Source organism: Trichomycterus rosablanca, chromosome 19 (genome assembly GCF_030014385.1).
Source record: "Trichomycterus rosablanca isolate fTriRos1 chromosome 19, fTriRos1.hap1, whole genome shotgun sequence".
NCBI lineage: Eukaryota > Metazoa > Chordata > Actinopteri > Siluriformes > Trichomycteridae > Trichomycterus > Trichomycterus rosablanca.
Window position 1 is genome coordinate 8,520,265 of NC_086006.1, and position 14,213 is coordinate 8,534,477.

Below are 14,213 nucleotides of genomic sequence, written 5' to 3' on the forward strand. Positions count from 1 at the left end.
AAATAAGTCTAACCTAGGAGACCTATCTGGCACAATCTGGCCCTAGGCGTGGCTATGCCCAAGCTCACAATAAGCATTGTGATTAAAAACAACCCTATCTGCTAAACTTTGCCAATAGTTTCCAGGTCATGCAGATGAATGGAAGGGGGCACAGTTGGCTCTGATTACAATGCATGTCTGTGTGTGTTGTTTGGCATAAGGGGCAGGTGCTATTTAAAGCAAGGGATCTGTCCATGTGGCTCTGTGACTCTCTGTCCCGCTTCTGTATTCCTTCACTTTGCTTTCTGCCTGTGTGACTAAGACAACACTTCGCCGTTAAGCTATTCTGTTAGTTGGGTGCATGTTTGCCACTCACAGAAGCAGCCTGACTGAGCTGCATGTGGGCCATGGTGGCTGCCGCCTCAGTCGACAACAAAGTTTCCCGTTGGAACACCCGCAGGTGCCCAAGGGGGGAGGCGGCGGGCGCAGGAGCAGCAGCAGTGGCCGGCTTCTCTCGCTTTCCTTCAGTGAGAGCATGCACAGCGAAATCAGTCGGTACCTGTCTGAGCAGAGTCTGTGCCCACTTCGCCAGGACAGTAGTGAGCGGGCTGACTTGAAGGGGCTCAGAGAAGTGCGGGCAGCTGCCCAGCTAAAGAACCTGGAGGACTTTCTAAAGAGCAATGGTGTGTCTCTACAGGATTGTGTGGCCTATAATACAGGCATGAGGTACAGGTAAGAAAAATATACATGAATAATGAAACTACTGGTTGCTGATGGGGGGGGGGGTCGTTGAGAAGTACTTTTATTTATTATTGGTGCAGCCTTTAGGATACTTCCTTGTGTACAGTGGTCAGTGGTTTTTTGATAGACTGGGTGGAATTGATGGTCGTACTGTGGTCTTTTTTTGATAGACTGGGAAGACGACTGTATTATACCCATAGGTGCATCTAAAGTCGCAACTTTTACTATGTGGTTTTAGCATCTGGATGGTTTACACTGTGTCTTCTGAGACATTTTGTCAGACGTGTGTAACACCAAAGTTCTGACTGTCAGGTTCTGTCTGGTATCAGGAGATCATAAGCAGGGACAAACACGTTGCCAATTCTTGAACTATATCCTGGTACCAGACAAACAAGGTAACACAGCGGATGACATCAGTAGAACTACTTAATCAGATATTGAACTTGACAAATCAACCTGTAAAGCATAGTGAAGGTAGCATTGTGGTGTTCTGGTCAGTTCTGGACAAGTTAATTACTTAGAGTAATTAGAATTTTTAAATTATATTAAGGTACGAAGGTTCTTCAAAAAGTTTATGCACTTTTTTAACTCTATGCCATCAGCAAAAAATATTTGTGGTTGAGCGAGTAGCCTGATGCACCACTGATTTCACATCATCATCACATGAAAATCTTCTTCCCCTAAAGCTTTTTTGAGCGTCGAAAAAGGTGGAAATCAGATGGCGCTAAATCCAGACTACTGCTCTCTTTCTCCAATTACTCCAACAACCAATTACTACTCTTCCCACCTTCACCACTTCCAACGAAAATATTAGGATTTTAACATCATGTCTTACACACCGTTTTGTACATTCATGACAGGACAAGTAATTACTGGTTATACAAGATTCATCATTTTACAAGTTTAATGTCAAACACAGTCATGGACAATTTTGTACACAATATACGTACATGCACAATATACTTTAAAATCAGTTCTGTTGTTACACACAAGAACGGTTTCATTTATTCTGCCATTTCTTCACTGTGTACCACTATTATCATATCAATTCTCTTCCTGGCAACAAGTCTTCAGTATATTCATGCTGCTAAAAATATGGGTGTTAATTGGCCTTTCAGCATGCCTGGTATAAATGCTTCACAACAATTCAGTTCCATATTGGAACAAAGTCATGTGATGTGCATTTCTACACTAATTGTTTGTTTATTAGGATTTTAACGTCATGTTTTACACTTTTTTGGTTACATTCATGACAGGAACGGTAGTTACTCGTTACACGAGATTCATCAGTTCACAAGGTTATATCAAACACAGTCATGGTCAATTTTGTATCTCCAATTCACCTCACTTGCATGTCTTTGGACTGTGGGAGGAAACCGGCGCACCCGGAGGAAACCCACGCGGACACGGGGAGAACATGCATACTCCACACAGCAAGGATCCGGACCCCAGGTCCTTCTTGCTGTGAGGCGACAGTGCTACCCACTGAGCCACCGTGCCGCCCTTTATACACTAATCTGCATGGTTTGTAAAATGTTGATGATTCAATAGATCATCTATCCATCTACCCATCCACCCATCCGTTTATCCATCTATCCGTCTATCTATCCTTCTACCAATCCATCCATCCCTCCATCTGTCAGTTTGTCCTTCCATCCAATCTATACAGCCAACCATTCGTCTATCTGTCTGCCTGTCAATCCATCCATCCATCCATCCATCCATCCATCTGAATGTGGTGGTAACCGATTTGAGACAGTAATTATATACACAACATCAAATTATTAGCTATCAACACACCCACACAAATGAGTGAGTTATGTGTTCTGAACCCTACAGCTAAGTATTATTTTTAGCAGAGTATTAACTCCATGTGCACGCCTCTAAACCTTCACATTCTCAGAACTATATAAAGATGCTGTTTAAAATTATTAGCTGCTTAAATTACTTGTACTCGCCTGGTGTGAATATCTCATATTTGCCATGCAGACCCAAGCACATAAGTTACAATGTTTTTATTAGACCAGTACTTGCTCACTAGATGGCAGCAAATGCAATGCAAATGATAAAAGCACTATGCAGTGGTGTAAAAAGGTATTCACCCCCTTACTTCTATTTTTGTATATGTTAAATTTGTGTTTCAGATCGTCAAATTATTATTTATTAATTTTAAAGAAAGACAACTTATGCAACACCAAAAGCTTTATTATTTTATTATTTTTATTATTTTTATTATTTTTATTATTATTATTATTATTTATTATTTTATTTATTAAACATTTATTTATGGAAAATGCTTTACAGATCCACCAGGCTCTATGTGAAATAGAAATTGCCCTCTTAGCTACCTGGTTCAATCTATTATGTACACATGTACCCACACACATAAACATACACACACACACACACACACACACACACACACACACACACACACTTAAATATACACCGACCTGGCATAATATTATGACAACTGACAGGTGAAGTGAATAACACTGATTATCTCTTCATTACAGCAACTGTTAGTGGGTGGGATATATTAGGCAGCAAGTGAACATTTTATCCTCAAAGCTGATGTGTTAGAAGCAAGAAAAATGGGTCAAACTGTGATGGCTAGACGACTGGGTCAGAGCATCTCCAAAACTGCAGCTCTTGTGGGGTGTTCCCGGTCTGCAGTGGTCAGTATCTTTCAAAAGTGGTCCAAGAAAGGAACAGTGGTGAACCGGCGACAGGGTCATGGGCAGCCAAGGCTCACTGATGCACGTGGGGAGTGAAGGCTGGCCGGTGTGGTCTGATCCAACAGACGAGCGACTCAAATTGCTGAAGAAGTTAATGCTGGTTCTGATAGAAAGGTGTCAGAATACACAGTGCATCACAGTTTGTTGCGTATTGGGCTGCATAGACACACACCAGTTATACTGCCCATGTTGACCCCTGTCCACCGCCGAAAGCACCAACAATGGGCTTGTGAGCATCGGAACTGGACCACGTAGCAATGGAAGAAGGTGGCCTGGTCTGATGAATCACGATGAATCAGAGCCTGATCAGAGTATATATAAACATAAATACACACACACACGTTTAAGGTGGAGTTCCAGTGTTTCCTCCATTGTTTTTAGTCCCAGTCAGGGTGAGAGTGGGTGTTGTGTGCTACTTTTTTTTGTGTACCATCCTTAATCTGTCCCCCAGTGTGCTCAAAATTAGGACCTGGCCTAAAAATGCACTGATTTGTGCAGAATACAAGGTCTGGTCTCAGGGTGAACAATGCTGACCCAAGTCAAGTGTGTTCATTTTGTACATCTGTTCAAGTAGTTTGCACCTTTGGAGATCATCTTTGCTTCTGTGTCTTTCGAAGCTGTTTTTTACATCTGGGTTTTGTTTAATTTGCTGGTTATTGCTTACAGTTGTCCTGCATCAGCATTTCCCGTTTGTTAGATTTGCATTATGCTCTGCTTGGTGCCAGGCTGCACACCTGGCACCTGACTGTGGTTTCAGTTCTGAGCTTTGTATTGCAGTGCAAACATTTTGATGCATTGAGACGTTACTTGGTATTTAATTTGTATACTGTTTGTCAAATTTAATGCTAGTACATACACTGATGCAGTTAAACCCACCTCCTTGTTTCTACACTCATTGTCCATTTTATCAGCTCCACTTACCACATAGAAGCACTTTGAAGTTTTACAATTACTGACTGTAGTCCATCTCTGTATTTCTCTACATACTTTTTTTTTAGCCTGCTTTCACCCTGTTCTTCAATGGTCAGGACCACCACAGTACCACCACAGAGCAGGTATTATTTGGGTGGTGGATCATTCTCAGCACTGCAGTGACAATGACATGGTGGTGGTGTGCCAGTGTGTGTTGTGCTGGTATGAGTGGATCAGACACAGCAGCGCTGCTGGAGTGTTTAAATATCGTCTTCACTCACTGTCCACTCTATTAGACACTCCTACCTAGTTGGTTCACCTTGTAGATGTAAAGTCAGAGATGATCGCTCATCTCTTGCTGCTGTTTGAGTTGGTCGAGACCTTCATCAGTGGTCACAGGACGCTGCCCACAGGGCGCTGTTGGCTGGATGTTTTTGGTTGGTGGACTATTCTCAGTCCAGCAGTGACAGTGAGGTGTCTGGGATAATGGAGATCATTGTGTGTGAAACACATCCTCGTATGAACTCGCCATGTGCAGGTGAAAAGATGGGCTGGTACTGCACGTGTGTCGGAGCAATCAGGAGCAGTCTGAGGTAGTGGGAGCACATTACAATCGGGTAACTGGATATGACTAAATTGCCAGAAAATTAGGGAAAATGCACAAATAGAAAAAAATAGAATGTCTTTCTCACTGGTTTAAGCATAAATCAGATAATACAGTTTAATGATACTTAAATTAAAAAGGCAGTATATCTCAAACACATTTATTTATAGACTAAGTATTCATACCTGACAGGTTTTCTCAGTGTTTGTTATGTGGGCATGTTTATGAGTCTATCTGCGCCTCTGCTGTCACATTATTTTAAGACTTTTTAACTGTTAGAGTCCTGAAGTGTAATGAAATGATTTGACCAACAGCATAGCTTCTTTCATGCCTGCATCTTCACAATGTAATATTCTTATAGATTGATCTGAAGTATCTTAAACATACAGTATAAGCTGTACTAAGCTATTAAAGATTTTAAATAGCACAAATTAAGAACGATTAAATAGATGAATGAATGAAAGAATACATTTTGGCTGCTCCAGTTACCACAACACATCATCGCCCACATACACAATCCTCCTATTTATCCAGGCTTGGGACTGGCACTAAGGATGCACTGATGTGTTACCCCACAGTGGCTAGGTTCACTTAACACCCTACACCTTGTGTATTTGTAAGCTCAGCGTCATACACCGATCAGCCATAACATTAAAACCACCTCTATGTTTCTACACTCACTGTCCATTTTATCAGCTCCACTTACCATATAGAAGCACTTTGTAGTTCTACAATTACTGACTGTAGTCCATCTATTTCTTTGCATGCTTTGTTAGCCCCCTTTCACCCTGTTCTTCAATGGTCCGGACCACCACAGGACCACTACAGAGCAGGTATTATTTGGGTGGTGAGTCATTCTCAGCACTGCAGTGACACTGACATGGTGGTGGTGTGTTAGTGTGTGTTGTGCTGGTATGAGTGAATAAGACACAGCAGTGCTGATTGAGATTTTGAACACCTCACTGTCACTGCTGGACTGAGAATAGTCCACCAACCAAAAATATATCCAGCCAACAGCGCCCCGTGGGCAGCGTCCTATGACCACTGATGAAGGTATAGAAAATGACCAACTCAAACAGCAGCAATAGATGAGCGATCATCTCTGACTTTACATCTACAAGGTGGACCAACTAGCTAGGAGTGTCTACTAGAGTGGACAGTGAGTGGTATGGTATTTAAAAACTCCAGCAGTGCTGCTGTGTCTGATCTACTCATACCAGCACAACACATGCTAACACACCACCACCATGTCAGTGTCACTGCAGTGCTGAGAGTGATCCACCACCCAAATAATACCTGCTCTGTGGTGGTCCTGACCATTGAAGAACAGGGTGAAAGCAGGATAAAAAAGTATGTAGAGAAAAAGATGTACTACAGTCAGTACTTGTAGAACTTCAAAGTGCTTCTATATGGTAAGTGGAGCTGATAAAATGGACAGTGAGTGTAGAAACAAGGAGATGGTTTTAATGTTATGGCTGATCGGTGTATTCGAACAGCAGCATTATGCTACATGTGCAAGGTTTTAGAAAATGAACTGGGACTGGCAACCTGGTCAGGACTGGTAGAAATCTGAATGTTGTACAGTACAGGTAATCTTGGATTGAAACTCACCTTTTACATAATGGTCCAAAGCACAGTGACAAAGCAAGTGGAGTGATTACAAAAAAAGAAATGAGTGTAATTGATTGATGAGATAAAAAAAAAGAATGTGGAGAAGAATTCTTTATTACTTTATTAAGGTACTACGTGTTTCCAGCAGAGTAAGACTTGAGATCTATAATTAGATAAGGTTTATTGTTTTTTCTTCCTAAGTGTGCTGATTGCTCACAGTTTGACGATACACCGCTCCTCCGTTTCTGCCTCCACCAATTTTCCACCTGAATTTTGCACTCCTCATAAGCTTATTCCCACTCCTCTGCTAACTCGGCTGAAACTGCACCACACCTGCTAAACCTTCAACCCACAAGATATTCCATATATTTACTGGCTACTTTGGTAGGGTTTTTTTTGCCTTTAGTACAGTCAAATTCTGTGTGGGATGAATTCCAAACATTGGGAACATTTTAGTCCATGTTTAGTTCACAGTATGTCATCATGCATGCTGCACACAGTCAGAAAAAGCACAGCACACAACTATGGAGGCCAAAGTTCAGCGTCTGCCATGTATTCATACATTCTTATATTTATTATTTGTGTCGGATGTCCAATGCTCATAGTCAGGTGTCCAAATACTCTTGTCCATTTAGAGTATCTACTGTATGTCCAGTTAAAGTTTTAATTTGAAACAGCATTTTGTTCAGCTCAGTCAGAGTTCACTCTCTTTCATTTATTAGTGATGGCTTTAATCCTCAGTGCTAAGGAATTTAGAGCACAGCGCTCGGGACCCGAGGGTGCCACAGTCGCTGATTAATGATGATTTATATGTCAGATTATCACATCAGAGTTTCATGTACACATATCCCAAATATATTTATTTATATATATATATATATATATATATATATATATATATATATATATATATATATATATATATATATATATATATATATATATATACTGTATGTATATATATATATATATATATATATATATATATATATATAAATATATATATATATATACTGTGTATATATATATATATATATATATATATACTGTATATATATATATATATATGTATATACTGTATATATATATATATATATATATATATATATATATATATATATATATATGTATATACTGTATATATATATATATTATATATTTATATATTATCCTCTCAACCTGCAATTTATGAGCCAGTGGCATGTGTGCTTTTTCAATTGGGATTGATTATTTCTATACAATATACTGTATGTATATATTCAAAAATGAAACAGAAATAAATAAAAAAATCTGTTTTAACTGATTTCAATCTATCTTCATGCAAATAAGATACTGTTAATAACCCAATTATATGCACCATCTAGCAGAATACTGAATTGGTGAATATTTTAGCTGATAATCATGAGACTGTGGGGTGTTTTCCAGCTTAAGGAGTCTGAGACCATAAGAAAAGATTGTAACTGGATAAAAGAGGGAAAAAACCCATTTGCATTATGAATCATTGCTCATCTGGGTGAATGTTAATGCAGGTCAGGCTGCATAATCTGTCTCATAGTGTTTCATTACAAGGCTTGATTTGTGAATCCAGCCAATGGAACCTAAAATAATTATCATTACATGGTAAGGGATTTCTCTGAAAGTAGAGCTCGCGTTCCGTAAAAAAGTCAGGATCCAGTTTAATACGTCCATTGATCATTATGGGTTTGTAGTGAACAGACATTTGTTGGTCGCTGATGTTTAAACATTTATTCACTAGTTTTCTTCTTTTTGCACTTCATTGTGCACACAGTTTCAAAAGGTGCAAAAAAAGCCTGTCTAGTATAGTTGTACAACTGCAGGCAAGCCTGTCTATCATCTGTCTAGAACAAGCAGACTCATTCCTTTTCTTTTTTTAAGTATATTTATTGTTTGTATTGTAAAACTTAAACATATACACAAACAGCGACCACTACACATAATTTATATCTTCGATATCCAAACAGTCTTCCACACTGAAGCCAATACACTTGTTTCTATTTACATTTATACCGCCATAAATGAGGTGAGAAATTAACAAATTAGAAAATGAAATAATGCAAGTACAGATGTACAAACCCCCAACTTTAGTTTTGTTTGTTTGTTTGCGTTTGTAACGCCACGTTGTCATATCTATGACATTCATGTCAGGAATGGGTGTTTCACTGTCCATTTTATCAGCTCCATTTACCATATAGAAGCACGTTGTAGTTCTACAATTACTGACTGTAGTCAATCTGTTTCTCTACATGCTTTTTTAGCCTGCTTTCACCCTGTTCTTCAATGGTCAGGACCCCCACAGGACCACTATAGAGTAGATATTATTTGGGTGACAGATCATTCCCAGCACTGCAGTGACACTGACATGGTGGTGGTGTGTTAGTGTGTGTTGTGCTGGTATGAGTGGATCAGACACAGGAATGCTGATGGAGTTTTTAAACACCTCACTGTCACTGCTGGACTGAGAATAGTCCACCAACCAAAAATATCCAGCCAACAGTGCCCTGTGGGCAGCACCCTGTGACCACTGATGAAGGTCTGGAAGATAACCAACTCAAACAGCAGCAATAGATGTGCGATCGTCTTTGACTTTATATCTACAAAGTGGACCAACTAGGTAGGAGTGTCTAATAGAGTGGACAGTGAGTGGACACGGTATTTAAAAACTCCAGCAGCACTGCTGTGTCTGATCCACTAATACCAGCACAACACACACTAACACACCACCACCATGTCAGTGGCAAAGCATGCAGAGAAACAGATGGACTACAGTCAGTAATTGTAGAACTACAAAGTGCTTCTATATGATAAGTGGAGCTGATAAAATGGACAGTGAGTGTAGAAAATATTCCTGTATTGCAGTGTTTGTTTGTGTGTGTCCTTTATTACAATGTAATACATATGCAGTGTAGAATATCAGATCCAGCACATACCTTTCCACCGTCTGTCTGTCTGTCTGTCTGTCTGTCTGTCTGTCTGTCTGTCTGTCTGTCTCTGTCTCTGTCTCTGTCTCTCTCACTCTCTCGACATTTAATGTGGTGATATGACTGAGTTATATTTTAAAAGAGATAGATGAAGCAGAAGGCTGTGGAGTTAACTAATGTCGTGACTAAAAGAGAGAGGGAAAAAAAGTGATCTGCTGGGGGGAGTGAGAGCGGAGTGTATGGTGGAGCTGAATGAAGAGAATCAGATATTAAAGGCAGAGCAGAGTGGAGTGTGAGGAGTTGCAGTCTGACATGAAAAGACCTAGAGTTTCTTCTGATCTGATTAGTCTTCTAAGCCTGGTCTTCTTTATATATACTCTGATAGCCAACAGTAAGCCTGTGGACATTCTACTGCTTTGGAACCACTTAATGCATCTTCTGGACTAAAAGGAACAGAATTCCTTATGAAGAGGAAATACTGTGAACTTCCGGTCTGTATCTACCTGCATCTACTACTTTGCCACATAAATCCATTACTCATTTTATACCAAGAGGAAAATTAAGGACATCTCGTGCTCCCCCTCAGTGTGTTCAGGCTGCCCGTTGTGTCCCGCCGGCACCATGCAGGTATCTTTTGTGTGTACGGACCACCGCGCTGTGAGCCGCAGCACCGAGGACCGTCTGAACCGGCAGAACGCAGGAAGCCCCAATCTGGGAACCAGAACCAAGTTCCGAACCGTGGCCATGGTGGCGCGGAGCCTGGGGCAACTCTCTGTTCAGAACCTGCCCTCGTCAAGTGAGCAGTGCGTCAGGTCTGGCATGAAGTATAGGTAAGAGAGGAACTCTGACAGCTGGTTTGTCAACATGAGAGTGATCAGTGGTTTTGCAGACAAACTTTTGCAGAAAGTGTTGAGTGTATTTTGGATATAGTTGAGTATATTTTGGCTGTGTTTAGTGTTTTAGTATCCTTTGAACACTTACCTAAGTTTGCTAAATATACTACAGTTAAATTAGCCCAATTTTATATATGCAAAGAAAAGTTGCAGCAGTGGTCAGTCATTACCTAGGAAGTAAGAAGCCATTACATAAAGAAAACAAGAGGCTAGGTTAGGAAGGTGGCACGAGCTCCAGCTGTGAATGAAAGGGTATAGAAAAAGTATACATTCCTGAGGTATCACACGAGGTAGTCCAATACTCAAATGTCCTTGCCCAGTCTTTCATGCCAAAAAACATAGCTAACATTTTGTCTAGGATTTCTGCACCACAGCCAACACCGTTCAGAGTCAAGCGAGCTTTACATTCATATAAGCTTAAAGAGAAAAGCAGAAAGCCCTACAACAGACAAGGTGACAGTTTGGGAAAGGGGTTTCAACTTTTTCAAATAGACCACAATGTACATTCGATGTACATTGTGCTTATAGGCAGTTGTTTGCACAGATGATCTTGGAACCTGAAGCTGCTTAGAAAGGACCCGGACCTCCCCTAATACCTACATTTAAAAGAGTCAGCTTAGCATAGTTGTGTAGAGCAGGAAAACCAAGATTTAAATAAATTAGATTATATTGTTTATTAAACCTTCACAAATATACATATGCATTCTGGATGTGAATATACTGTAGATGTTTTAAATGTATGACATTATTTTTGGATGTGTTTTGTGTAGTCTGCAGCAGCATTTTCTGAAATATGCTAGGTCAAAATCACACATACAGATATTTACATTATTCATTTAGTGGTTAAAAAAAACCTGTGTAATATTGGCCTCCTATTGATTTGTTTGGAATAAAAACTTATACCTCATGTTAAGAGGACATTTATCCAGATGGTCATTTGAAATCCAAAAATATATATATACATCACCACCATTTGTGCCTCAGTTGAGGACTAAGGTGCTGGGGGGTTTTTTAAGTCTACAGCAATGTACGTATATTTTGAATTCTGCATATTGATGGAAACCCTACAATACACTTAAGAAAAACTTAAATTAGTGAATTTTCTTCTTTTTTTTCTTGATTTTTTCCAAATCATGGTTTATGGACCTCACTTGGTGTATGTATGGACTTAAAAGAAGAAAAAAGAGAAAGCCATACTCTTAACTGTTGCCACAATGCTGAAAGCATATAATTTAATAATTGATTTTATAATGTTAACAATTATTTAACATATATTTACTTATATTCTGTTTTATCTGGGTGTAAGCTCTATAGATTTTAAAATCCATTTTGTTGTTGTATATTGTATCTCCTATTATATTGAACAGGTTTAATAATGTAAGGTTTTATCGATCAGTCATCTCTATGATCCACAAGCAATAAAAAAGCCTTTTGAATTATTTAACATTTTGTTTTTTTCAAGTATTTTTATGTATAATCTATTGCATTTAATAGCATAGATGTACTTACTATGTTTGCCACCATCGTTGTAAATCTTTTACACCCCCTATTCTTTCACCTGGTAATTTGGCTAATGGCACATCAGAAGCACTTTGTAGGAACATGCGATAATGTACTCTATATCTAACTTACCTATTAACCTAATGTGTAACTTAATACCAGACATTCGCTGAAAGCCAGACTCGGCCTTAGCTGGCATTCCAAATGGCTTCTTCTCCCATACTTTCTATAATTCATTTATCTTAAAAAAGATATGGTGGGTCTGGTGCGCCTCAGAAACAAAGGGTGCGACTCTGAAGATCACCCTTTCAGCCGTTTACTTTATGCACACAAGTCCTTTATGTTTATTTTCTACTTGTTCTAAAGCATTGAACCCTGTACTGCCATCAATATTTTCTAATATTTTACATGTGATCATTAATTTATTTATAGGACTTACAGCAGTTCTTGAACAAACATCTGTTTACAGATAAATGTAAATAAGTCAATGTCACCATGGACCAAAATCTCAGAGGAATGTTGAATGTTTTAGTATGTTTTAGTTCCAAATAATACATTTTGGGCACCAATGTACTCTACCAAAGACTGGCAACACAAATTGAAAGTGCATTTTGAAAATTGTATTCTCCCTTTGATTCGGGTAAACCCACAAGCCCTGCAGTGCTATCTTTTACCCACTGTGGAATGAATGAATTAATGATCAGAAGCCCCACTCATGACCGTGCATCTCCCATTCAGCTGTAGGGAAAACTAGGAAAGAATTAAAGGGATGGTCTAACTGCATGCTTTGCAGAGCAAGAATCAAAGGGCAGATTACATAAGCATGAAAACTGCCTGCGGATCCTCCTGCCACATCTTCCTGTGTTAATAAGAGAGTGGTTTCAGTGTGGCTGGCCGGAGACGAAGATGGTTTTGTGCTGGTATTATGCTGCTGTCAGTTTAACGTAAACACATGACTGAGCACTAAAGCAAGATTTTGAATGCATTGGAGTTTGAATAATATTCAGTAAGAAAGCTATATGAAGGTACTCAGATGGCTTAATCAAGTTAACGCACTGGCCTGGTCGGATGCTTTACAGATCCTGTTGGCTGTGTCTAAGGAAGGGCAGGTGGGAAGGGGATTTACCTTGTTGCTGCTGTTTGGATGGGGAGGCTACAAAGACTATTAAGGGATGGAGGGACGGATAGACAAATAGATACTTCATTGATCCAGAAGGAAATGAAAGAGAATATAGTATGTATAGTTACTTGAAGATTATAGTTGAAGAGTATAGTTATATAATTAAAGAGTATAGTCAAATAATTAACGCATATAGTTATGTAATTAGGAGTAAAGTTACTTGAGTATAGTAATAATTACTTAAGTATAGTTATGAGTAGTTACAGTTACTTGAGTGTAGTTACTTGAGTATAGTTACAGTTACTTATTTATAGTTGAGTAGTTACAGTTACTTGAGTATAGTTACTTGAGAATTGTTATGAATATAGTTAGTTATGAGTATAGATACAACTACTTGAGTATAATTATAGTTACTTGAGTATAATTGAGTATAGCTATAGTTACTTGAGTGCAGTTATAGTTACTTGAGTATAGTTATGACTATAGCTATAGTTACTTGAGTATAGTTATAGGTACTTGATTTATGCGTATGAGTATAGTTACTTCAGTAGTTATGACTATAGTTAGTTACTTGAGTATTGTTATGGTTACATGAGTAGTTACAGTTACTTGAGTATAGTTATGATTATAGTTATTACTTTAGTTAGTTATTTTTATAGTTACATGTGTATAGTTATAGTTGCTTGAGTAGTTATAGTTACATGAGTAGTTATTGTTGCTTGAGTAGTTATCAGTATAGTTATAATTACTTGAGTACATGCATGAGTATAGTTACAGACAGTTGATACAGCTACTTGAGTATAATTATAGTTACTTGAGTATGGTTGAGTATAGCTATAGTTACTTGAGTATAGTTGAGTATAGCTATAGTTACTTGAGTATAGTTATGACTAGTTATAATTACTTGAGTATAGTTATGGATACTTGAGTATAGTTATAGATACTTGAGTATAGTTGAGTATAGTTATAGGTACTTGCGTATAGTTATGAGTATAGTTACAGTTACTTCAGTATAGTTATGAGTACAGTTATTGTACTGGAGTATAGCTATGACAGTGTTGAAATCTGACAGTGACCAGTTTTTTGTTATATAAAATTATTAATAGACATAACTGTGCATTGTCAGCTCAATGGTTAGGGCATTGGACTAGTACTCAGATGATCACTGGTTCAATC

At 38.6% G+C, this 14,213-nt stretch overlaps 1 protein-coding gene across 4 annotated transcripts in view; it reads left to right on the plus strand.

The window, feature by feature from the left end:
* Nucleotides 1-340: 340 nt before the first annotated feature.
* Nucleotides 341-14,213, plus strand: part of kcnab2b (potassium voltage-gated channel subfamily A regulatory beta subunit 2b) — a 40,639-nt gene continuing 26,766 nt past the window's right edge. For 3 of the 4 annotated variants that reach the window (XM_063014916.1, XM_063014917.1, XM_063014918.1), the window contains exon 1: nt 10,146-10,354. In XM_063014916.1, coding sequence (XP_062870986.1) covers nt 10,146-10,354 — 209 coding nt within the window. Of the gene's footprint in view, nt 712-10,145; nt 10,355-14,213 lie in introns of those variants that run through there. The other variant, XM_063014915.1, reaches the window with a different exon arrangement.